The following is a 24,247-nucleotide window of genomic DNA, read 5'->3' on the forward strand; positions in this document are numbered from 1 at the left end:
GAAAAAGACCAGCCCAAGACCCGGTCCTCCATAAACACTTGCAGAATGAATTCCTTGGAAAGCTTTTAACAAGACTCTCAAACTCTCAGGGTTTCTTCCCCTTAGCAATAGAATGAGGATAGTAACATATGCTACCCCGATTTTCACAAGTATCAAATAATAGAAAGCTGGGGAATGCATTTGTAAAAAAGAGAGCATTGTATTAGCATTGACCTTTTTTTTTTTGAGACAAGTCTCGCTCTCTCGCCAGGCTGGAGTGCAGTGGCGCAATCTCGGCTCACTGCAACCTCTGACTCCCTGGTTCAAGCGATTCTCCTGCCTCAGCCTCCTGAGCAGCTGGGATTACAGGCATGCGCCACCATGCCCAGCTAATTTTTGTATATTTAGTAGAGATGGGGTTTCTCCATGTTGGCCAGAATGGTCTCGATCTCCTGACCTCATGATCCGCCCGCCTTAGGCTCCCAAAGGGCTGGCATTACAGGCATGAGCCACTGCGCCCGGCCATTATTGACCATCTTAGTGAGACCTCCAGCACCTAGTATGGGATCTGGCACACAGGAAGCACTAATTGACTACTTGCTCTTAGACTACATGTATTTTCAGCCCATTTGACCTCCTACATCGCTGATGGTTTATGTATGACTTCTAGAAATTTTATTTCTACATGGAAGAAACCTCGTTTCCTATTCCCACCCACCCCCCTTGTTTCCCACTGTATTCTTTCCAGAGGCACGCCTGCAGCCCAGCCCTCCTTGCAGAACCCTGTGACACCAGAGGCGTGTGTATCCAGAATCAGGCAGATTCCTGAACTCCCACTGGTCAGCCAGTGTCTAGTGCTGCTCTTCATAAACAATGCCTGGAGTGTGCTCACACGTGTACCTCTTCTTGGCAAAGACAATAAATGGAAGGAGACAAGTTGTCTAATAAACTTGGCATTGAGATGAAACAGGAAACAAAGACATGTATCTGGATAAAGATAAATACTGTTCTGAGTTTCTGATCTTGTCAACTTTAGATTTTTTAAGTGCCTGTGTCCCAGGAAAATGATTTGCCTCACGGGTGTGCTTCATTTCTTTCAATATTAGACTTAAAAGCAAGCCCTCCTCCAGTACTGGATTAACAGTTTTGTTTGAAAGATGTGTTTTACCCTCGGGAACCGGCCATACTGATCCTATCTAGTACTTCCAATTCTGATTTAGGGATGCCATAAGAGAAACTTTTTAAACAAGTAATTCTCTTCTACTTTTTTGTCTATTCCTCAGGTCTCTCAATTGTTACAGAACCCATGTCTGTGTCTAATATCATGGCAGCTGGGACAAAGAAAACCAAGATGAAACATATGAGATTGTTCCAGTTGAAACAAACCAACCAAAACCCCACAGGTGCCAGCCTTGAGGCAAAGGCGGGACAGTGTCAGGCGAAATCTTTGGGTCCCAGCCTCAGTCTCCCCATCATCATGTCTTTTTCACTTAAACACGTTTCACTGTTTTGTCATCTATAGATTCAACAATGTGATTTGGACACTGGGATTAAGAGAATAAGATTTGATGGTTGAAATAAAAAACACCACGAGAGAACCGTCCACAAGGAAACTCTAAGATGCCAAGATGCGGGACAGGTAGAAAGGACAGGGCTTTGGGAGTACTCTGGGTTTTCAGGACGAATCTGTATCAGCCTCGGCGCTGCGAGGATATTGCATCAGGCGCTTTACTCCTGAACGCCGTTTTAGACGCCTAAGTAGATTGTGCTGCTGCCTGTTCTTCCCCGTTCTGTGAATTCTACACTGACTTCAAATGCACGAATGAGCTACAAGATAAGGTGGAACCTGCCGGCCGGGCACGGCAGACAGCACCTGATCAGCGCCTCGGAGGGCGGAGCTGGGGGGCTTCTCCACTCGGGACTTTCAGGGACCCCCGCGGAGCGCTCCGCGCCACTCGGCGGTCTAGCTGCAGAGAAAGCCCCTCCTCACCCGGGGCACCCTGTGGCCCACAGGGGACCATCCCACACCCCGTGCAGTCAGCGGCGGAGAAACCAGCTGGAAATGCAGTGGGGGTGGAGTTGCCCCCGCGAGGACCCACGGACCGCCCAATTACTACGGAGTCCCAGCGATAACGTTTGGAGCCGTTTGGTTCGATTTTCGGAACCGGACCAGCTTTCCAGTAACTTGAACTCCCTGACGGGTCTCGGGGTCCACCCAGGGGTGGCGAGGCGGGCTCGGGCGGCCACGGCCCGCTCAGTGCCCGGCACCTGCGCGCCCCGAGGGCGGCCGCATTACCTCGAGCCGGCTCAGGCTGGAGCTCTTGGAGCGCGACTTCCTGCGCAGGTACACGGAGAAGAACCTGCGCACGGCGAACTTCTTCATGCTCAGGTCCATCGCCCCGCGCCCAGCCCGGAGCAGCCGCAGGGCCGGGGGACGCGCATCCCCGGCATCCCAGGCGCGGGGCTCAGGTCCGCGGGCGGGCACGCGTGGCCAGGGAGCCCGGCACGGCGGCCATGGGCGCGGGGCGTGGGGCGCGAGCTGCGGTCACAAAGGGCAGGCCGCGCCGGCCACCGCGGCCGGGGCCACAATCGCTCCCTCCGCCTCCTTCTCCGCCTCCCCTGCGAGTACCAGCGCCGGCCACGCGCCACGCCTACACCACGCCCACCACCACTACCACCAATCAGCGCCCGCCGCTCCGCGCCCCGGCACGCGCACCTCCTCCTCCTCCGCCCCGCCCCGCCACTACGGCCAATCAGCGCTCACCACCCCTCCCGTTCCCACCCACCACCAGCACTGCCAATGAGAGCCCACCGTCCCGCCCAGGAGAGCCCCGCCTCTGCCGATACCTCCAATCATCAGCGCCGCCCTGTGGTTCCAGGTGCCCATCCCTCCTCCTCTTTCTACTCCTTCCTACAAGAACCAGCTCCGTGCAGCCCCGCCCCCACGCAGTTCCGCCCACGGCCCCACCCACAGCACTGCCCGCCAGTCAGTGCCCGCAGCCGCCGCATACCTAATGAGCCTCGGCCCGGGACAGTTCCCGGCCCGGGCAAGTTGTGCAGCTGCTCCGGAGCCGCGCAGTCGCGGGCGTTCCTGTCGCGCAACTTCGGCCCGGCTGCTCTTTCTTCCAGCTTGGGGCCGTCATTATGTTTTCCTTCCTTAAAACATCCCTATGCACACTTTGTCATCATGTTTTTCTCTGCCGAACCAAACTTTAATTGTTGATCAGCAAACGCAGCCAAAACCTCAGCGGCACAGCGAGCGAGGGACCCCCGCCTGCCAGCGGGCCCTGCAGCTCGGCCAGGAGCCGCCCTCCGCGGAACCGGCGCCTTCCCTCCGCCGGAGCAGACAAAGGCGCCCGAGGGCGGGGGCTCAGGCAGCCCTCGGGGCGCCTCCCTCCCGCGGCTGCAGAACAAAGACGCATCCGCCCTCCGCAGCCGGTCCCGCTCTAGGAAACGTCTACACAGATGGCTTATCAGGGCCCGCGCTGGGAATACCCGGGGCGGGGTGACCTGGGTCTAGGGCAAGGCCCTCAGACCCGCTGCTGGCGGCAGCGCCGCTCGGGATCCGCCTTAAAGGGAAACACTTTTTTTTTTTCCTAGAAATGCTCACCAAGGGCTGCAGCAGGGCCGAGAATGCGGGCTCACGACCCCGTGCAGCCTGCTCTGTTTTCCTCTTGTGCACGTGTTGAGTTTGTATTTAAAAACAGGGAGAAACCGAGCCCATTGACATAGCACCATCACCACCTGCAAAGAGCAGAAACGAGTGCCGTGGTGAGTTAACAAGTCTTGCTTGCTCTTTTGCAGTGCGAACTGCAAAATCCTCGCGTTGTTTTGCTCCCTGGACTAGTCAGATGTTGCGTTAATACTTGTGATAGGCTATTTTGGCTAAGGTGGATAGAGAGGTCAGAATGTCCTTAAATAAGAGCTTTAAAGTCATGCTGCATCCGGGCTGAGGTGAGGTCAGATAGGCTCTCTGGGTTTCCTGGAGACCCGCGTTGAGCGGTGCTGCTCCGGAGTGGAAGCCGGGAGTTTAGCGCCACGACTCTGGCGCTGCCCCTTCCTTGCTTGGTGAACTTGGGTGCCGTTGCACGTTGTTCCCACGACTCATCTCTAAGAGGAAAATGCGAGTGAAACCTGTCTCACCTCCCTTACTGGATACCAAGAGGCTTATGCAAGATCACGGATGTGGGAGTGCTTTGTGAATTTAAATAGTGCAATTGATTTTCATATTATGTATTAAAGGATCTATAATGACTATTCTTCTTTAAAAACAGAAGTGCAGGACCCCACAAGGACACCAAACACCACTTTTTGCTCCTTTTCAAGACGGTGTGCCAATTAAGTGCCCATGAAAACTGCTTTGCCTGCTTCCTTTAAGGTTCTGCTGGGAGGGTAGTAATCTGTGCTCTCAGAACCAGCCTCTTAGTGCCCTGTATCCCTGCTGGGACCCTCGGGCATCCTGGCTCTAGGCAAACACAAAGACACTCTGTACCCAGCATGGGAAGCGGTAGATGGACCTCCAACTGGACACAGACTCCAGGAATGAGGGAGGACCAACCCGACCATGCTTCCCTCGGAAGGGGAGCCAGTAATACTGGCCGGAGACGGGAGTGCTGAATGCCACCTGTACCAACTCATGGGCATCCTGTTCAGGACAAAAGCCCCAAGGCAGGCAGGCCTAAGTCAAGGCTTGTGTTGTACCAACAATAGTATTTTGACCTGATCTGACAAAATTGGAAAGGAAATATTTCATGGGACATTCATTAGTTCCCCAAATTTGAAGGCAACAAAACTGTTCTGTTGAACTTGGGGGGGGGGGAAATCATTCAGATTTCATTGGAATTCATTGCTAGAACAATAAATCTGTTTGCCTTTGTTTTTCTCCTGGTAAAATACACGTATACCAAAATCTCTAGTGATCATGGAACACTACTTCATGTGATTATGTAATGAAATCCTCCAAAACCACTAAATCTAGGGTAGGTATAATATCAAGACCCACTGTAACCGAAATCCAAATTATCCTTACCAAATACCAGAAAAGAAAGTGAACTTGATAAAGGCTCTTGCCCAGATGATGGAATGGGAGAGGACTGAAGAGAAGATAAAGAGCTTGGTAGACCTCTGAGTATCTCACATTCCCTCTGACTCAAGCACAGTAAGTTTGAGACTGAATTCCATGGTGACTGCTACTTCTATGAGTACCAGATTAGCTGATGTGTGGTCAATGCAATTCCACAAGTGATTATCAAGCACTAACATCTGGCACTGTGGTGGTCATTTGTGACACAAAATGATTACAACATCCCAAGAAGTTCACAGTCTTATGGAAGAGAAGGTGAGTGAACAGACAAAGCTCATGCCGTTTTTATGTAAAGTGAAAGAAATGCGTAAGAGATGAATGAGAAGCCAATTCTAATTGGCGAAGTCAAGGAGGAGATGGCCTTTGCTCTGAACCCCTGAGGGTAAGAAGATGAGGGAATAAGTTTCCTGGACAGACAAGAGGAGGCGGGAGTCCCAGGCTGAGGAATAACAGGGCACTGTCAGGCAGCTGTGACAAGGTTTCCCACCTCTCCCTGCTACACAGGCGCCTTGTGGGTAAGGCTGGTGTGCTCTCTGCATATGGGAAGATGCCACATTCTCGGGGCACCCCACAGGAGTGGCTTGAGTGACATCCAAGAGCTTCTAATTAGTCAAGTACCACAAATGTCTGTTCGTCTCCAAACAGTCCTACAGGCTGCTGAAAGTTTCAAGCTTCTAAAACTCCCATATATTTTCAATAAAACGCTAAATTGCACTTCAAGTGAAACTTTACATATCTTTAAAATAAACTGAAACATTTGGTCTTCATTAGGACTAAAGTTTTGCCATGGCAGGTGAATTCACTAGGTTCACCTGATGCAAAACTTCACCAGGATCACCAGGGTCACCTGGTGCTGGCCATCTGTGAAAGCAGGAAATCGTGCTTTTCCAGAGTATCAGCATTCGAAGGCTCTGCCCATCACAGGCATCCTGCTGGGTGCTCCAGAGACAGTGTCCAGCCAGTACGAGGGAGGGAGGTGGGCTTCAGTGTGTGCCCCTGTGAACTACTTCCTGTGGCTGTGATACAAATGGGTTTAGTCAAGCTTCCCTTAGTGTAGTCCCTGAGTGTACAGAAAGGAATCCTTTTCCTGGGCTGTGGATCCCCGTGTACTTGAAATGTTTATGACTTTGAAGTTTCTTGAATGTAGGAATTAGTCCTTGCTCAGGAAGATGGTCTTAAAGTCCTGAGACCCTAGAAGGTAAACTGTAGTGGACAGTTCAGGTGGGGGCACGTTCAGAGCAGGTGTCAGCAAGGGGCCTGGAGCTGTCAGGGAAGGGCTTCTTGGGCCCTCGGCAAAGGTCAGAAGGGATCAAGTTTGCCTCTGGTCTCTGGCTGGCCCCTGGCCCTCACCCACAGGACACTTGTCTCGGGTCTCATTCACATCTGGGTACCAACCAAGCCATGTCAGAATGACACCTGTGCCCTCAGTTTAACAGTTTAAAATCTCTGAGCATATTGAAAATTTAATAAGAAAGTCTTAATGCGTAAAAGTCTTCAAAACGATAGAAATAAAGCTCTAATGGTGAAGTACCAGGAAATGGAATTTACATTTGAAACCAGAGGGCCTGGTTTCTGAGTAGTCAGGAGAGGGAGGTGGAAACCCACAGGCCAGTTGTACTTGACCCTTATTGACTGGCTTACATTTAGGAAGAAAAACCACATTGGGTTTCAAGCTGTGGAAACCATCATGGTTGGCTTCCTCCCTCCCCGCTGGAGCCCTCATCCCCCATCCAACCTGGGTAGGAAGGCACAGGGGTCACAGAAGGTGGGCTTCACCTGCAATACCTCCCCCGCCAGCCCGCTGTGAGGACGGCTTTGGATTTTATTGGTTTTTAAATACTATGTTCCTTCATACCACTTTCTTTTGAAACCCATTTATAAACCATAGGGCCAGAATCTACAGAGAGGCCGATCAAATAACTTTCCTGATAACACAGATTTTTTTTCGTCCCTCTGCCTGGGGCACTCTGGTGCCTTCCATGGTGTCAGCGGAGCACGGCTGGAGTCATGACTCCCAAACAGCGAGAAGGGAGGGCCCTGCCTCAGTGAGCCCTTTTTCTCTTTGAGACAGTGATAGATGTGAACACACAGTGCAGTCATAGACACAGCGGAGCAGAGACAGACCAGAGAGAGGCTGCGCGGCAAACGGAGCCCAGACGGGTGGCACCTCGGGGCAGCACCAGTATCAGCTAAGGTGTGAATGCCTCGAAAAGACCTAAATCAAACACCACATGAGAGAGATGAAATTCAGACAGAGGCGGTGGGGACAGCACTCCTCTCCGCACATTTCCAGGATACAAACTCCAGCTGCCCTGCGGTGCCTTCAACCTCCAGGACCTGTCTGCCTTATAGCTGAGGCTTTGTACCCTTTGAGCAACATCGCTCTTCCCCACTCCTAGCCCTGGGGAGTTTTTAGACTCCACAGATAAGTGAGATCATGGACATTTGTCTCCCCATGTCTGGCTTATTCCACTTAGTATGATGTCCTCAGGCCCATCTGTGTTGCCTGCAGGTAGCTACGTGAGATGATGGGTGTGTTCATTAGCTTGATTGTGGGAACCCTTACATGAGGTATACCTACAGCAAACACCATGGGGTGTCCCTTAAATTATGCAACTTTTGGCTGCACGGGGTAGCTCACGCCTATAATCCCAGCACTTTGGGAGGCTGAGGCGGGCGGATCACCTGAGATCAGGAGTTCGAGACCAGCCTGACCAACATGGAGAAACCCCATCTCTACTAAAAATACAAAATTAGCTGGGCATGGTGGCACACGCCTGTAATCCCAGCTACTCGGGAGGCCAAGGCAGGAGAATCCCTTGAACCTGGGAGGCAGAGTTGCGGTGAGTGGAGATCATACCATTGCACTCCAGCCTGGGCAACAAGAGCAAAACTCCATCTCAAAAAAAAAAAAAATTTCTCTGTCAATTATACCTCAACAAAGCTGGAGAAAATAAAAAGAATGAATGAGGAAGGACATACAGAAATCAACAGCAACAACACAGAGGAGAAAGACCAGAAGACAGACACAAAGACCAGGAGACCAAGAAGGAACTTAACCCAAAGGAAAGGAAGCTGGGAGCCCGAGCTTAGTGAGGGAGGAGACAGCAGGGACAGACAGCGCAGCTCAGGAACAGGGTCAGGGAGAGGCAGAGGCACACTGAGCGGTGTGGGGAGGCCAGAGGACAACGTGGACTCAACATGGGCGTGAAACACCTCGGGGCCGGGCGCAGGGGCTCATGCCTGCAATCCCAGCACTTCCGGAGGCCGAGATGGGCAGATCACTTGAGCCCAGGAGTTCAAGGCCAACTTGGGCAATATGGCAAAACCCATGTTTTCTCTACTAAAAAATACAAAAATTAGTTGGATGTGGTGGTGTGTGCCTGTGGTCCCAGCTACTTGGGAGGCTGAGGTGGGAGGATCACTTGAACCTGGGAGGCGGAGACGGCAGTGAGCTGAGATCGTGCCACTGCACTCCAGCCTGGGTAACAGAGTGAGAGCCCATCTCAAAAACACCAAAAACCAAAAAACAACCTCAGAGGAGATTGCCTAAGTCCACAGAGCAAGAAAGGAAATTGGGGCAGAGTAAAGGCGTGAGTTTCTTCTTCTACCTCTGGCCAGTGTGTAAGGATGGGGTGCTCAGAGCTGGCAGTACTTTGGGCCCATGAGGTCATGCTAAGCATGGCACAGCAGAAAACTGGAAACATTTTGGATCCTTGATAACACTGTTGAGTTACTGCATTAACCAAGTCTGCAGCCAAACCTCTTTGAGGCTTACTTCTGTGGAAAATAAATCTTCTCGTTGAGCTGAGTTTTCTGTCATTTGCAGCCAAAGGAATCCTAACTGATATACTGAGCAAGGCATTCGTTATTCACTCGGTTAATCCAGACTTAAATCTAGTTACTAAATCTAAATTTTTATAAAAGTTACTTACAGATTATTTAATAGTCATAATATTTGTAAAACATTATGGTAGAAAATGCTGTGAGATTAAAATTACAGTTATAATTATAGGATGGAAGAATTACTTGTTTGAATGTATTCACGTATCATGCATTTCATGATCTCTTCCTCTGTACTCAGCACTGTGCCCTCTCACAAGATCATCACAGGCTAGTGACAAATGATCAGATACAAAAATATACTATGAGTCAGCGGAACGTGCCACGCTTTAAGGCAGACAAACATGCAGCTGGCCCATGCGGAGGGAGGAAGGACTAGAGGGACACGGGGACGGTTTTTCAAACCAGGCAAGTGAAGACGAGAGCAGAAAGAAAGAGCAGCTTGCGCAAAGGCCCTGGGGTGAGTGACACTGTGTGGGCAGAGCGTGGGCTCAGGGCGTGGGGTCAGGCAGAGGGAATGACGTTTGTTCTCAGCTTAACAAAGAGGCCACTGAAGCGTGAAGCCAAGGACGACAGGGACACACTTGCATTTGAGAAAGTTCTCCTGGCAGCAGGGTGCACAGCAGAGGAAGCAGATTCGGGGAGGTGCCCCTGTGACAGTCTTGTGGGGCAGGACAGTGTCCTCATGAAGAGCAAACTGCAGTGGCCACAGTGATGGAGAGCAAGAGGCTGAGGTGGGCAGTAACACTGGGAGCAGAACTTGCCGCAGACCCACGGGCTGAGGGGAAGGAAATGGGGCCGGACGTTTCCAGGATAAGTCCTTGCGTCCACAGGCGCCACCTCTGAGTTGCTCCTCCCCCTTCCTCATCCCTCCATTTTACCACCTCGAAATCAAAATCGAAATCGAAATCGCTGAGCTTTTACACAGTTCACTCAGATGCTTCCCTGTAAATCCATGACTTGCAAAACTGTCAGGTTTTATTCCAACATGACCACAAACATGGAAAAACAAAGACACGTGTAAATTATGTGAGATGAGAAAATAACACATAACTCTAAAAAGGGAATTTCATTTGCAAGTGTTTTTTGAGGCAGAATCTCACTCTGTCCCCCAGGCTGGAGTGCAGTGGTGTGAACTCGGCTCACTGCAACCTCCTCCTCCTGTGATTGTTGAGTCGCTGGGGCTACAGGTGTGCGCCACATTGCCCAGCTAATTTTTGTACTTTTAGTAGAGATGGGGTTTTGCCATGTTGACCAGGCTGGTCTCGAATTCCTGACCTCAAGTGGTCCGCCCACCTCAGCCTCCCAAAGTGCTGGGGTTACAGGTGTAAGCCACTACACTCAGTGTTCATTTGCAGATTTTTTTAGTGTTTGGTATAGTTTCACACCATAAATACCTCACATCCTTAAAAATCCACAGGAAAAAAACTAATATTCAAGAACTAACTAGAACAATTTTTTAAAATATGAGGAAAATGAGACCATAATTTTTAAATTATAATAATTTTAAAAAGACTTGTGATAACGGAGAGCCAACGGTAGTACGTGAAAGTGACCGTGTGGGGCATACTTGGTTGTATTCATGTTTGTGACTCACTAATTATCAATCACTTCTCTCCCACGTACACCTTGGCATGAATGAGTTAGAGAAGAACCACGGCAGGAGCCCAGTGTCATTCATCAACCCAGGTCCTCTGCGCATCTACTGTGCCTGCTGCTGTGGGCTATGCTGAGGCTGGGATCTGAGGGGCTGGGCACAGCAGGGACTCCTGCCCTGACGGGCACTGCAGTCTCTGGGGTAGCACGGACAAGCCAGGGTGTGTTCACTCCCAGGCAGGAAGGGCTTTAGAGGGGAGAGAAAGCCCTACGGGAGCCCCCAGAGGAGCCCTTAGTCTCGCAGATGACTGCTACATTCACAGGCTATGATGAGCAAGCGCCAGCCAGATACACAGGGACAGACAAGGGTGTTCCATCAGGGAAGCTCATGCTAAAGGCCAGTGAGAGCATGGTCCTGAGGAGGTTCATTTGGCTGCTGTGTGAGGGTGTGTTGGAGTGGGGACAGGGCAGAAGAGGGGTGCTAGGTCACATGGTAGAGAGCCCCATGGAGTTTACCCCAGAAGAGGAGGAAGAGCCCGGGAGGCTTTGGCAGGAGGATGCCATGAGCATCACCTGGGTGTGTCTGGAGAAGGACGTTCAACTCTGAGCCTGCCCACTTACTGCGCTCACCCCAGGACAAGTCACCATCCCCACCCTGGGGAGAAGGCTGCATCCACCCCAGGAGGGTGACCTGGGTGTGTCCGGTAAAGGGTGTCTTAAGTCTGACCCTGCTCGTCTTCTGCATCCACTCCAGGACAAGCCACCAACCCTACTCTAGAACAGGGAGGTCACCTGCTAGCTTGGCCACCCATGGCCATTCCACATAAATCCAAATCCAATCATCCACTTCTCTGCTTATAACTCTTCCAGGCTTCTTACTTTCTTTCCAGTAAAGTACAATGAAACCCAAACTCCTCGTTCTGCCTACACTGACTCTGCTACAAAGACCCTGGTTCTCACCACCTACCGCCCATCCCGCCCTGCCCCACCCTGCTCCTGGGCTCCACCAGCCTGGCCTTCCCTTCATTCTTGGAACCGCCAAGGCCGTCCCACCTCCAGCCTTGGGTTCTGGCTCCTTCCTCTGCCTGGGCCCCTGTTCCAGCTCGCTCTCAAGCTTTGGCTTCCAGCTTGAATCAGCACCTCCCTGCAGAGGCCTTTCTGGATAGCCTATCTCAGACAGGCTTGAATCAGCGCCTCCCTGCAGAGGCCTTTCTGGATAGCCTATCTCAGACAGGCTTGAATCAATGCCTCCCTGCAGAGGCCTTTCTGGATAGCCTATCTCAGACAGGCTTGAATCAGCACCTCCCTGCAGAGGCCTTTCTGGATAGCCTATCTCAGACAGGGCCTCTCTCCACTACTCTCTAGAACACCTCATGCTCATTTTCTTTACAAAACTTCTGATAATATGTGATTCTTCTTCCTTTTCTCCTCCTCCACATATTTCTCCTCCTCCTCCTCCTTCTCCTCTTCCTCTTCCTCCTTCTCCTTCATCCTTTTCACCTTTTAAATGCTTGTCTCCAGTATTCACAATATAAGGCCCTAAAGGACAGGAACTTTAACATCCCAGAGGCTGCTGTGACACAGAGCCCAGCTCACAGTAGGCACTCCGTGGATATCTGCTGCCCTTGTTGAATAAAGAGATTGGGGAACGAGGCCAGGAGAAGCAGGGTGTGGTTGAAGGGAAGTGGATGAACTCCAGGGTTAAATTTAGAACAAACAGGATTTCAGGATTGATCATTTGAAAGGAAAGTTTCTACCAACTCCCTGAGATACACTAAGTTTGAAAATTTCAAGGACAAATAGCTATAGGCCAATTAAAAAAAAAAAAGTGCTGAGAGGCTGTTCCAAAACCCTGACACTGCCCAGGTCTCTGAGAACACAGGATGGCCTGGAGAGTAAAGGAGGGGAGCATGGAGGGGAGGAAATTTGGCAGCATCTGTGCTGAGCACCCTTCCTCTCCACCACCTAAAGGGCTGGGGAGGTGCCGCCTCTGTTGTTGTAGCCCAGGCAGGATGACTTTGTGGGGCCCCTTGGGGAATGCTGATACGCTAGGACCAGGTGGCTTAGGTCTGGCATCCACTGGGACCATCTGGAGGGGAACGCGAGGAGGACAGAGAGGCTGTGTGGTGGCTGACCCTGTCCGCGCAAGGCTTGTTGGCCAAGGACATACGAGTGCTTCCTACAGGCCGGGCCTGGGCCAAGGAGGGGCCATGCGAAGTCCTCAGAGACCCTGCCTGGAGTGAAGCCAACAGGGACCTCCAGGAGAGAAGGGTCAGGCTGGGGAAGAGAGGAGATCAGTCGAAGCCCATTCTCTCCCCTCCTCTTCCTCATTCCTGGCTCTGACCCTGAGAGGAACAATGAGCCGAGAGGAACAATGAGCAGGTGCCAGGTCGGGGGAGAGGGTGGTAGGGGACACACAAGGTGGAGAGTAGGAGAGCCAGCAAGCTCGGACTGCAGGCTGCCTGCGCAGGTCTCTGAAAGGGACCCATCCTGAAGACCGGAAATACTAACCAAGCGCTCAGAACTTAACGTCAGTGTGGGCTGTCTGTTGTCCAAGAGTGGGAAGAAAAGCTGTGGAAAGTGACAGGGTCCTCACTGGAGAAGGGGTCGTTTGTCCCACTGGTGGACATTGAAATGTGTGTTTTGACCCAATCTCAAGCCAGGTTTGTTCAAGTCAATGAGGTGAGGAAGCAGAGGCAGGAACCAACAAGCGGGTTCAGATTTGCAGCATAAGACCCCGTGTCACAGCCGTGGGGGCCGCAGGGGACAGAGCCCACTCCCCAAAGTGGGGGTCCAGCAGGGCGCTGCACTTGGCCTGAGGGCGGGGCTGAGGGAAGACCCCATAACCCCCTGGATGAGGAATCGTGGTTGAACACTGGCGCTAAGCAGGGGGCCGGGAGCGTGGGAAATCCTCTGTGGGTTTGTGGCCACAGCCAGCCTTCGCCCAGGGGCACGGCCTCGGTTCACCGCCTGTGTGAAAACAGCAGCACCAACTCCGGCTGACAATTTAAAGTGGTCTTGAGTTGTTGTTGCCCTAGGTGCCTATCAGAAACAATCACAAATGCTTTCTAGAGGAATCTGCATTAGAGCCAGGCTTCAAAGAAATCCCTCAGACACAGCTCCAAGGAGTGCAAGCTCGCAATCGCTGTGCGCAAAATCCACAAGACCGCTGAAGTCAGGAGCACAGCCCGCAAGACAGCCAGCCGCAGACTCGGCTGTGAGCAGGCTCCAGCCACTGGACCGTCCAGGAGAGAGCAGTGAATGTCAGATTTGATAAGCTTAAGGAGATAAAAGCAAGATATAAAAATGCAATTAAAGACAAGAGACTCAAAGTGACCAAGCAGATAAAAAAATGAACAATGTCGCTCTTGAAATGGAAAGACATGAATTACATATAGCTGAGCACATGTACCATTTATTAAAGAGCAAATTAGATATAGCTGGAGACAAGCGAAAGACGGATCTAAAAACGACCACAGTAAGCAGGAGCCTGTGATGGACTGTACACTGGGAAGTAAAATATCTTGAATTACATTTCTACCCGCTGTTCAGATCCTATGACCTGACTTTGGCTGAAATTCTGAGTCTCTAGAACAGTGGTTCTGGGGCGGTAGAGGATGGGTCCCAGGGGACATCTGGCAGTGTTAGACACATTTTTGATGGTCACAGCTGGGTGGGGCTACCGGCATCTCGTGGGTTGAGGCCGGGCACTGCTGAACCCTCTACAGTGTACAGGACAGGCTCATTACCAAGACGTGTCCATCAAAAATGTCAGTAGTCTCTGTTCCTTCTGCTCAGTTTGTTTGAGAACCTAAAATGGCTCTTAAAAATGTTGATGGTGAGGTTGAAAAAGCCCACTTTAGGATGAAGAGGGAGGAACAAGAGGAAGAAAAACCCTGTTCTCACCAGGTCGTCACCTATGCAAACAGCAATTTCATGCAGTTAAACCAATATGTGGAAGGGCTTTATAAACCGTAAGGTGCTCAATGGAGTTATTCGTAGAAATCCTAGAGTTTCACACAGAAAATTAATGAAATGGCTGGGAGGATAGTCAACTCCCAAATACGAGAATTTGTATCTGAAAACTCCCCTATTCAACTGTATTGTCTTATGCAAGGCATAACCATGTGCCCCGCTGCCCAAACCAGAAGGTAAGACTTACCGTGACCTCCTGACACGTCCTTATTCCCTACGTCTCTAGTTACTGAGATTTGCCAACTGTGCCTTCTACATGTTTTCCCCGTCTTGGCTTCTTTCCAACCCTGCCCTCCATAACACAGCGTGGGTCCTCCTCAGCTCTTGCCAGAAAATAGTAATTACTGGCTAAAGGCTTTCCCTACAACCCACCTGTGGTCCTGCCACCAGCCTGATCCTTCTAGAAGCGAATCTGGTTCAGTTACCCCAGGGCATGCATAGCTCCAGAGCTTGGAAGCTTGGAAGCCCCAGACTCTGTTCTTCCTAGCCAGGCCTTCTTCCATGTTGCGTTTGCCTCTCCTCCTTCCCCCAGGGTGCAGTCTCTGCTCCTGCCCTGCTGACTTACTCCTAAGAAGATGAACTGTGGTGTCTCCGTGACATCATTCACGCAGTGGCCACGGCTGTCCTTCCTGCCCGCTGTGCCTCTGCCCACTGGCCACATCTCCTTCCAGCATCTTCCAGACCCAGCATTGCTCCAGGAAGCCACACCGAGATCACTCCACCCCACAGGCCCTGTTGGGGTCTCTCCTGGGCTCCTCTAGTTTGCTCACTGTGCTGTATTAAAACTTTGGGTTCCCCTCTCTCTCCCACCAATGTTAAACTACTTCAGAGAAGCAAGTGTCCGTAGCGTTCCATGCGTGTGTGTAAACAGACGTTACTAGGATTATTTTCAGTGGGTGGCTGATTAGGAAGAGCTTTGGTCTACATTATTATTTCTGTGACACATTTATCTACGAAACAGACACAGCGAACCCCCTTATGCAGTGAAGATGCTGAGGCTCTAGGAGGTTAACACAGAAATAAGGGACTTTTCCAAGCCTATACATAAATTATAGAGGAATTCAAAAGGAAGGGAGTTAGCAGGAAAGAGGAAACAGGTTATAACTATAGCAGGAAGGATTTCTGTAGCTTAAAAAGGAAAAAAAAACCCATCATAGAAAAATTTCTCAAGATCTGGCATGGGTACAAAAGAGAACATAAAATCTTTGCTAGATTTGTTTTGGCAAATTTTCATTGTTTAAAAATATTTCATAAACACCTATAGTATTTCAGGCACTAAATACCTCTACTAGAGATGAGAAATTGATGAACACGTAAAAGCCAGACAGGGGGAGCTGAGAATAGCCCGTGTGGCAGCCCCGGGAGAGGCGCGCCTTGTGGTGCCGTCTCCTCCTCCCCTCATCAGGGGAGCTCGGGAGGAAGCTGGGGCTGGGAGGCAGCACCGCCCTTCCCTGCTCCGCTGGGTTTTTCCCTGTTCTGGGCAACCTGCTGGGTCACGTATGTAGACAGAGCCTTCCCGGAACACATGAGAATGCTAGATAAAACAAGGGGGAAATCTCTTCTAATGAAGTGCGGCTGGTCCGATAGTAAGCAGGGAAGAATAAACGCAGGCAAAAATGAGGATAAGGAGATATTGTGAGGGCGAGCACTGTTCTGAGCAGTGCCTGTCCTGCAGGCTTATGTGAGTCTCTGCCATCTAGACCAGAGGTTCAGTGGGGGGCCAAGCAGGGTGTGGGGTCGGATCCGAGTCGGCATTCCCATAGAGCAGACTCAACGGCGTGACCTTGGAAGAACCTCACTGTGAAGAAGGAGGCTTGCATCTTCAGGTGGGAGTGTGGAAAAGAGCAAGGGGTAAAAACTGCCCTCTCAGATTTCTTTAGCTCACACTTCAGCCAGTTGGAAGCCAAAATCCTCACTGCTAGTATGGCCTGAAAAACTCCAATCCAAACTTATAGTTTTTAGAGATTCCAGATTGGTAGCACACAGAGGACCAGGCAGAGGCAAACGTAAGTACAATCGGGAAGAACATGCTTTAAACACGTGTCACAGTTTAAACGGGAAATTTCTAAGGGGCATGAGCTCGCAAACATAAATCACTAAATAATCACAGATACAAACTGTGGGCAAGAGTCAGCAGAGACAACAAATTCCAAAATCAGACCTGTACAGATAGCAAAGGTTAGGAATTTGTATAAATAATATAAAATATGTGTCTTCAATACATTTGAAAAACAGCAAGGAAGGTTGAAGCATTACAAGAAAACAAGAGATTATAAAATGACCAAGCAGATTTGTAAAAATAAGTAAAACTTTAAAATTGAAACAGTAATAATTTAAATAAAAAATTCAATAGATTGGCCAGGTGTGGTGGCTCATGCTTATAATCCCAGCACTTTGGGAGGCCGAGGTGGGCGGATTACTTGAAGTCAGGAGTTCAAGACCAGCCTGGCCAACATGGCGAAACCCCATCTCTACTAAAAATACAAAAATCAGCCAGTGTAGTGGTGCACACCTGTAATCCCAGCTACACGGAGGACTGAGGCAGGAGAATAGTTTGAACCTGGGAGGCGGAGGGTGCAGTGAGCCGAGATCACACCACTGCACTCCAGCCTGGGTAAAAGAGTGAGACTCCGTCACAAAAAAAAAAAAAAAAAAAAAAAAAAAAATTCAATAGATCAATTAACAGCAGTTTGGGCAAAGTCCAACAAAGAGTTGGTAAAAGAGACGTTGGATCTGATGATAATTGAGAGAAAGACAGAAATACAGGAAATATGAAAGGGGGGTTAGGAAATATGGAAGATAGAAGGAGAAAAATCCAGCATGCCTCTGACTGTTAGAGTGAGACAGAAGAAACAAAGAAAAATAGAAAAGCACTATTCAAAGAGGTGAGGCAATACTGCAGAATTTTTCAGAGTAGATAAAATATACCAATCTTCATATTTATAAAGACCCCCAAAATCCCCAGGAGGATTCAATGAAAAGAAAATGATACCTAAATACATCATATTAAATCTTTGAAATACCAAAAACCGAAAAAAAAAAAATCTCTCCAGAGCAACCAGAAGAAAAGACAACTTTTCTACAAATGAATGTTAATTACTGTCAGCTACCATCTCAACAGCAATATTGGAAGCTGAGAGAGTGGAATAATATATGCGATGTGCTAAGAGAAAATAACTTTAACCTTGAATTCTCTGTCCTACAAAAAAAAAATCTTTCACAAACAAGGACAAAACAAAGACATTTCCAAGTAAACAATCGAAGAAAATTCTCACTTCCAGTGAAATTGTGTGGGTAAAGCTAGACACACACGAGCTGCATGAAAGTAAATCATTTGTGTATTGTATAATTTGTGGACTTAAGTTGGAATTGATGTCTTAAATATGCTATTTAAAAATAGCATATACGGGACAGTGATCAGTTAAAACCTTCTAATGTTCTCATATTTTTCTGAAGATAAAGAGGCTTGATTACCTTTAGACAAAAATTCAATAGATTGGTTAAGCATACATGCTAAAGTTTCCAAAGCAATCAATTAAAGGAATATAAATCCAATGTGTAATTGCCAAACTAATAGAGGTCAAAGTATAGAACAAGAAAAAAATTTCAAATGATAGTAAGAAAGCAGGAAAAAAGACACCTGGAAAAAGTAGGATAAGTAAAAAAAATACCAACTGTTGGGAAGGGCCACCGCCATGGGTCCTGAGCGTCACTGCACCTTCTTGCTGAGTATGTGACGAATGTCAGGCACTGACCACTGTTAACCCAGGCCATTGCTCAGTGTCACATTTGCAGTGAGCAACCTTGGGAAATGAAGTAACATTTTCCTCCAAGACAAAAGCAGGCTTGCTGACTTCTTGTTAAAAAACACCAGGTTCCCCAAGCTCAGCTTTCCTCAACTGAGATGCAGTTTTACTGTAAACATAGAATGCATCTAGGCCCCCATAGGATGTGGGGGGCAAAGGAGTCCTATGCAAATATGATACTCATGCCATTTTCTGTTCCTTGAATTAAAATGTCCTTTATCTCTGATCTTCCAATATCCACCAACGCTTCCAGTAGCTATTATTGGGCTAATTAGTAGTTTGTAAGTGAGGCAAAATAAAATCCTAGACCATATACAATCTAAATAGAAATAAATCAAAATATGTAAAAAAATAAAGTCAATGTTAATGAGCTAAACTCTCTAGTTAAAAGACAAAGAGTGCCAAATAGGTTTACAATAAATTTAGTTATAGAAAAACATATATAACAAGATACATAAAAAGTTTCAAATAAAATAATGGAAATAGATACATCATGCAAAAACTAATGAAAAGAAGTAACATTAATGTCATACATAGGATACAACAAGCATTCATAGATATAGAAAAAGCACTACATATTGATGAACGCTTCAATTCACCAGGAGGATACAATAATTCTAAGCTTACATGCACCAAACAATATAGCTTCAAAATGTATTAATCAAAAAATGACAAAACCAAAAGGAGAAATTGACAAATCCATTATTATTTAGAAAAATTTTTGTCTCAATATATGTCTTGGGCCATTGTATATCTTGCTACTCTCATCTGGACGATGTGGTACCTGCCTTCACTTTTGTTTACCAAGATTAATACTGAATCCTCCTAAAGTTCTGACCTCCGCTGTCAGTCCTTCAAGGATGCTCTCTGTGACCCCCAGACTTAGTCAGGTGCCCTGGTAGATGCTCTTAAGATACTAGGAATTTCTTAGATGGGAATACTTACTTAGGTGTATGTGTGTGAGCATTTAATTAATGCTTTTATTAGACCGTAAACCCTGTGAGGGCAGGAATTGTGTCTCCTTGGCAAATCACTATACACAGTGCCTGTTACTGATGGCTGATCTACTTAGAACAAATATTTGCTGAATGGATAGAGGAGTGAAAGCAGTCACTGAACTGGCAGCCAGATGGCCACTACTGCTTTTTTGACATGCACTTTGTGCCACAGGATGGAAGTGCAGAATGAGAATTAACTTGTGACAATTGGTTCCCTCTCCCTCTTCTCCTCTCCTTCCCTTTTCCTCTTTTTAAGCCAGTAATTAGCCCATAACCTTGGGCAACTGAGGCAATAAGTCAGTAACTCTACATACTATTTTTAGATTTGCTAAGGGCATACAACATGTACTATTCAAAAACGAAAAGAAAGGGAATTATCTAGTAGGGCACAGATGTTATATTCACAATGGTACATCCTGAAGTTCAACACAGGGAAAAGCCCACATTTCTTCAAATCAATGTGCGTCCCATTTACTGTGCCTGCTCCCCCAGTCCATGACATCACTTCTTCCAGTTGTTCTTGTGATTACATGTCCTTCTGGGAACAACTGGCTGGAGATTCTGGTGACTTTTAGGAAGTTTGAGGCTCCAATCCTATCATCATTTTCCAGGAGCAACTGCTTTAGCTAAACCTCCCGGTATTCTCAGGGAAGGATCTGACTTAAGTTGCGTGAAAGTATATTGCAAATGTGTTTTGGCTTAGGTGTATTTTAAATAAGGGCCCATACATATTAAAAAATAAAGAGAGAAATTACAGCCTAGGGGTTTGTGGTGTCCATGTAGCATGAACATAATGAGTGCTGTGGCTTACTTGCATCCTGCAAAAAGCCACCTTGAAGTCCTAACCCCTAGTACCTGTGAACATGACCTCACTTGGAAATAGGGTCTTTGCAAATGAAATCAAGTTAAGATGAGGTCATAATTGGATTAGGGTGGCTCTAAATCCAATATGACTGGTGTCCTTATAAGGAGAGACACATACACACAGAGGAATGCCTGGTGAAGGAGGAAACAGAGATTGGAGCGAGGCATCTCCAAACTAGGGAACACCAAGGATTGCTGGCAACACCAGAAGCTGGAAAGAGGCATGAATCAGATTCTTCCCTACAGCCTTTAGAGGGAGTGAGGCACTGCCCACCCCTGATTTTGGAGTTCTGGTCTCCAAAACTGTGGGAGGACAAGTTCCTATTATTTTAAACTGTCCAATTTGTAATGCTGTCTATGGCAGACCTAGAAAATGAACGAAACTACTTACGCATGCTTTAAAGCTAGCTATTCAAGTTTCCTATTTGATAAAGACTTGAAAATGTAACAAGATGCATAATAGCATCTACAAGTATTCACCTTTCAATATGAAGAATGGCAAAGGGTGACCAGGCTGCCAATAAGATAAATTATGGAGCTGGAATCAGAGCCACAACATTAGTTTTTGAATTACCAATCGTGTGGGGGAAGCTGTTTAAGTAAAAGAACACTGAGAATGGGATCAGAACACTTGGGCTGGAGTTTCTGTTTAGCCGCTTTCTATATATTTCCCCTAAGCACTGGTACACCCTGTTCCTTCCGCCAGTCACAAACTCTCCACCTCCCCTCCTCTCTCTTCAACCTGCTCACCTCTGTCCCTCTCCTAGGCCTTGGCTAAGACTCCACTCCTGGGAGGTCTGCCCTGGTTCCTAGGCTGGGTTACAGGACCTCCTGGAGAAGCCCTGCCATGCTTACGGGAATGTGCCCCCCCTTCTCTGGATCTACCTGGAGATGGGGGCACTCCAGGAAGCCTGGCCCCAGCTCATCATAGTCCATGTTGTACACACAGAGTTCTTGGCACATAAGAATTCATTTTTAGCTCTACATAAGTAAAGGTATGAATTAAACAGTAGCATTAACTTTGCCATAGTTTTGCAAACTCAAAGTATGGTTTACATGTGTCAACATTTCAACTTAACCACAGATTATTTTGCCTCCCAATGGATATTTGGCCAAGTCTGGAGAAACTTGATTGTCAGAAGGTGAACTAAAGGATGCAAAGACAATCTGTGCGCGCCCCTCAAAGCTGCCAAAGCGGGCCTGGGTCTGTAATTGCTCGTTAGAACAAAACGTTTGCTTCTAGGGCCAGTCCTCTGTGCAATTAGAGTTGTAGTGGTCAGGTTGTAAATCAGAGTTGATAGCTCCTATTGTTAGGGAATTTAGCTGTAGGAATTGGGAAATTTGCCATGGTCCCTGAGCACTGAACCCATGACCCGGGGGTGGCTTGGTTTCCTTAAACTTAGTGTCCATCTCAGTTGATCAGAGGGCATCTATTTCAGTCTCTCAGATCACGTGGAATCTCTTGATCGGTTCCACATGGACCAGCTTCTGACACCCTGGCTGCAGAATAGAAGCGGCGGCTGGGAGAGGGAAGTCTAGACCCAGGTAGCAGGGAGCCCCCCTGGACCCACACGCCCACACGGCCATTGCCCTGAGAGCCAAACCTTCCAAGAGGCCCTGAAAGAGAAAGAACACAACCAGCCAAGCTTGGGACTGGACAAGCCAGTCAGCAGCACTGAACCTTACAGGATAAGTCCTAGGCCACGGAGGAGCCAGTCGAGGTCAGCCTGGAGTCTTCTTTATTCATGACATTGCATCTGTGCAGTGCAAGGGCCCCGCCAGGAAGACCTGGTCCAGCCGCATGCCTTGGCTGGGGCCCCTGACACGCTCCTTCCTGGGGTCACCCGCGTCCCAGCCTGGCCCTTCTGGCCCACGGTGCAGCTCTCAGGGACCTTCTTCGTTTCACCAGGGGCTCCTCACACCAGAGCTTACCCCAAAGAAGTGAACCCCTAAGCCCCCTTCAGTTCCTAGGATCCTTGACTCCTACCAAGCAAACCCTTTTGTCCTCACCCCTTTTGAACCTCCTTTGAGATCTCAGAGGTAGGCATCTCCTGCTCCATTCTAATTCAGGCACCTTTCCCCTCTCCAGCAAGTTCTCCTGCTTCTCAGGCCGTGGTGGGTGTGGGCCTCTGTGCGAGCTGCTCCCCTGTGTGCCTTCGGCCGCCACTCCTCCCTCAGCTGCTCACATTCCCACTCTGTCCTTTCTCCAGGCTGACGCCCAGCCCTCCAGACCTCCTACCCCAGCTCAGAGCCACAGGTCCCAAAGCCTCCGTGGATGTCCTCCAGGCACTGCCAGGGAAGAATTATTCCACAAATATCTGTATATCAGTATGTGCCAGAAATCGTTCTGAGTCATGCCGATCTCCCAGTTCACCATCTTTTTTGCCCCAGTGTTCTCCTTTTTTTTTTTAACTCTAAACCACTCAGTAAATGACACTGATGTCATCATGATCACAGTTCTTCAAATCGTCCTGATTTCTCCCCTTTCATGGCCCTCCCAAGCCCAGCCCCTTATCCACACTTTGCATCCTGTGCGTTTGATCGCTCTGTCACCACACGCCCGCCTCGTCCCCATGGCCGCAATGGCCAGAGGCATGGCTTCATCTCTTCTTGCCGGGTTAGTGCAGTTCTCTGCTAGTGGGGATGTGGGCCTCCAGGATTCCTCCCCAATCTGTCTGCACCGCTGTTCAGATGTGTTTTAACAATTCAAGTCTGGTCAAGCCCTTCCCTACTCTACACCGTCAATAATTTCCTGTACTTTTAAGGATAAAGTTCACATCTCTCAGCTGACCACGCAAGGTTCCACATGCCCGTTCCACCTCTTTCCATACCGCTCCCTAACAGGAACTCTTTACTACTGCTCTTAAATTATCCAAACGTAGCACATTTGAAAAATAGCCCCACCATTTAGCCAGTTTCCTCTCATCCTTTGAAACTTTGCTTTTTTCCAGGAGGCTTCCTATACCCACAGGACACACACACATGCACACACACACACACACGCACACGCTCATACGCACACATGCACATGCTTACACACATACATACACACATGCTCTCACACACATGCACATGCTCATACACATGCACACGCACATGCTCACACACGTGCATACACACACGCTCATACACACATGTGCACACACACGCTCATACACATACATGCACACACATGCACATGGTTACACAACCCATGCACACACATACACACATGCTCACACACACATGCACACACATGCACACATGCTCATACACACTCATGCACACATATGCACATGTGCGCACACACATTCACACATGCACACACACATGTTCATACACACGCATACACACAGTACGCACACACACATGCATGTATACACATGCACACACACATACATGCACACGCTTCTCCTCACTCCCTGATTTTTATGCTGTTTTTCTGAGGGCCTGGAGAACATTGTGCATGCCTCCATCTTACCATATACAACTGCTGCACAATCTGCCTTTGTACCTGAGACTGGGCAAGAATTACTTGAGAGCAGAAGCCATGTCTCATTTGACAAACAGGCAGCTGGCACGGGAAGGGGACGGGCATTTAATAAATGTTTCTGGAGTGAACACGTGAGTGAGTTCGTGTATTCCTGAATGACTCGCCATTTTAGTATTTTCACCTATCACCGCCACGCAGCTGACTTCTTAATCTGTTTCCAGCTCTGCCCTCTCTCACTAGCTGGAATCCCGTCTCCAACTCTCTGCAGCCGACTCCATCTGCGCATCACTCTGATCTGTATTACAGTGATTACTCCGGCGTCTGCATCTCGTCCTGAGGTCCTGAACTTTGGGATGGCACCGACCATCTGTGACCGTCTGACTCAAAACATGGGTGCCTGGCACAGGAAGCATCTCATTCTGTCTCTCCTCACCCCCCTTGTGCATTTCACCCATCACCAAGGCCCATAGAGTCTACCTTGCAGCGTCTCACCAATTCACCTGTCTCTCTAAGGCCACTGGCACCTCATGCCAGCCCTACTAATGGGCTCCTTCCTTCGCCCCTCCTCCAGTCTAGTCAATATGTTACCAACGCATTATCCCTCTCCACTGCTCTGCCCTTCAATCATCTG

At 48.7% G+C, this 24,247-nt stretch overlaps 1 protein-coding gene across 6 annotated transcripts in view; it reads right to left on the reverse strand.

Moving 5' to 3' along the window:
- The window catches only part of RPS6KA2 (ribosomal protein S6 kinase A2), a 455,964-nt gene that overhangs the window by 216,962 nt on the left and 214,755 nt on the right, over nt 1-24,247 (reverse strand). Inside the window, exon 1 of one of the 6 annotated variants that reach the window (XM_016956616.4) lies at nt 2,991-3,333. The exons of 4 other annotated variants lie outside the window; for them this stretch is intronic. Coding sequence is in view for 1 of the 2 variants with exons in the window: in XM_016956613.4 (XP_016812102.1) it covers nt 2,276-2,374 (99 nt within the window). In the remaining variant the exon portion in view is untranslated. Of the gene's footprint in view, nt 1-2,275; nt 2,663-2,990; nt 3,334-24,247 lie in introns of those variants that run through there. One more of the 6 variants, XM_016956613.4, reaches the window with a different exon arrangement.

Source organism: Pan troglodytes, chromosome 5, assembly GCF_028858775.2.
Source record: "Pan troglodytes isolate AG18354 chromosome 5, NHGRI_mPanTro3-v2.0_pri, whole genome shotgun sequence".
Lineage (NCBI taxonomy): Eukaryota > Metazoa > Chordata > Mammalia > Primates > Hominidae > Pan > Pan troglodytes.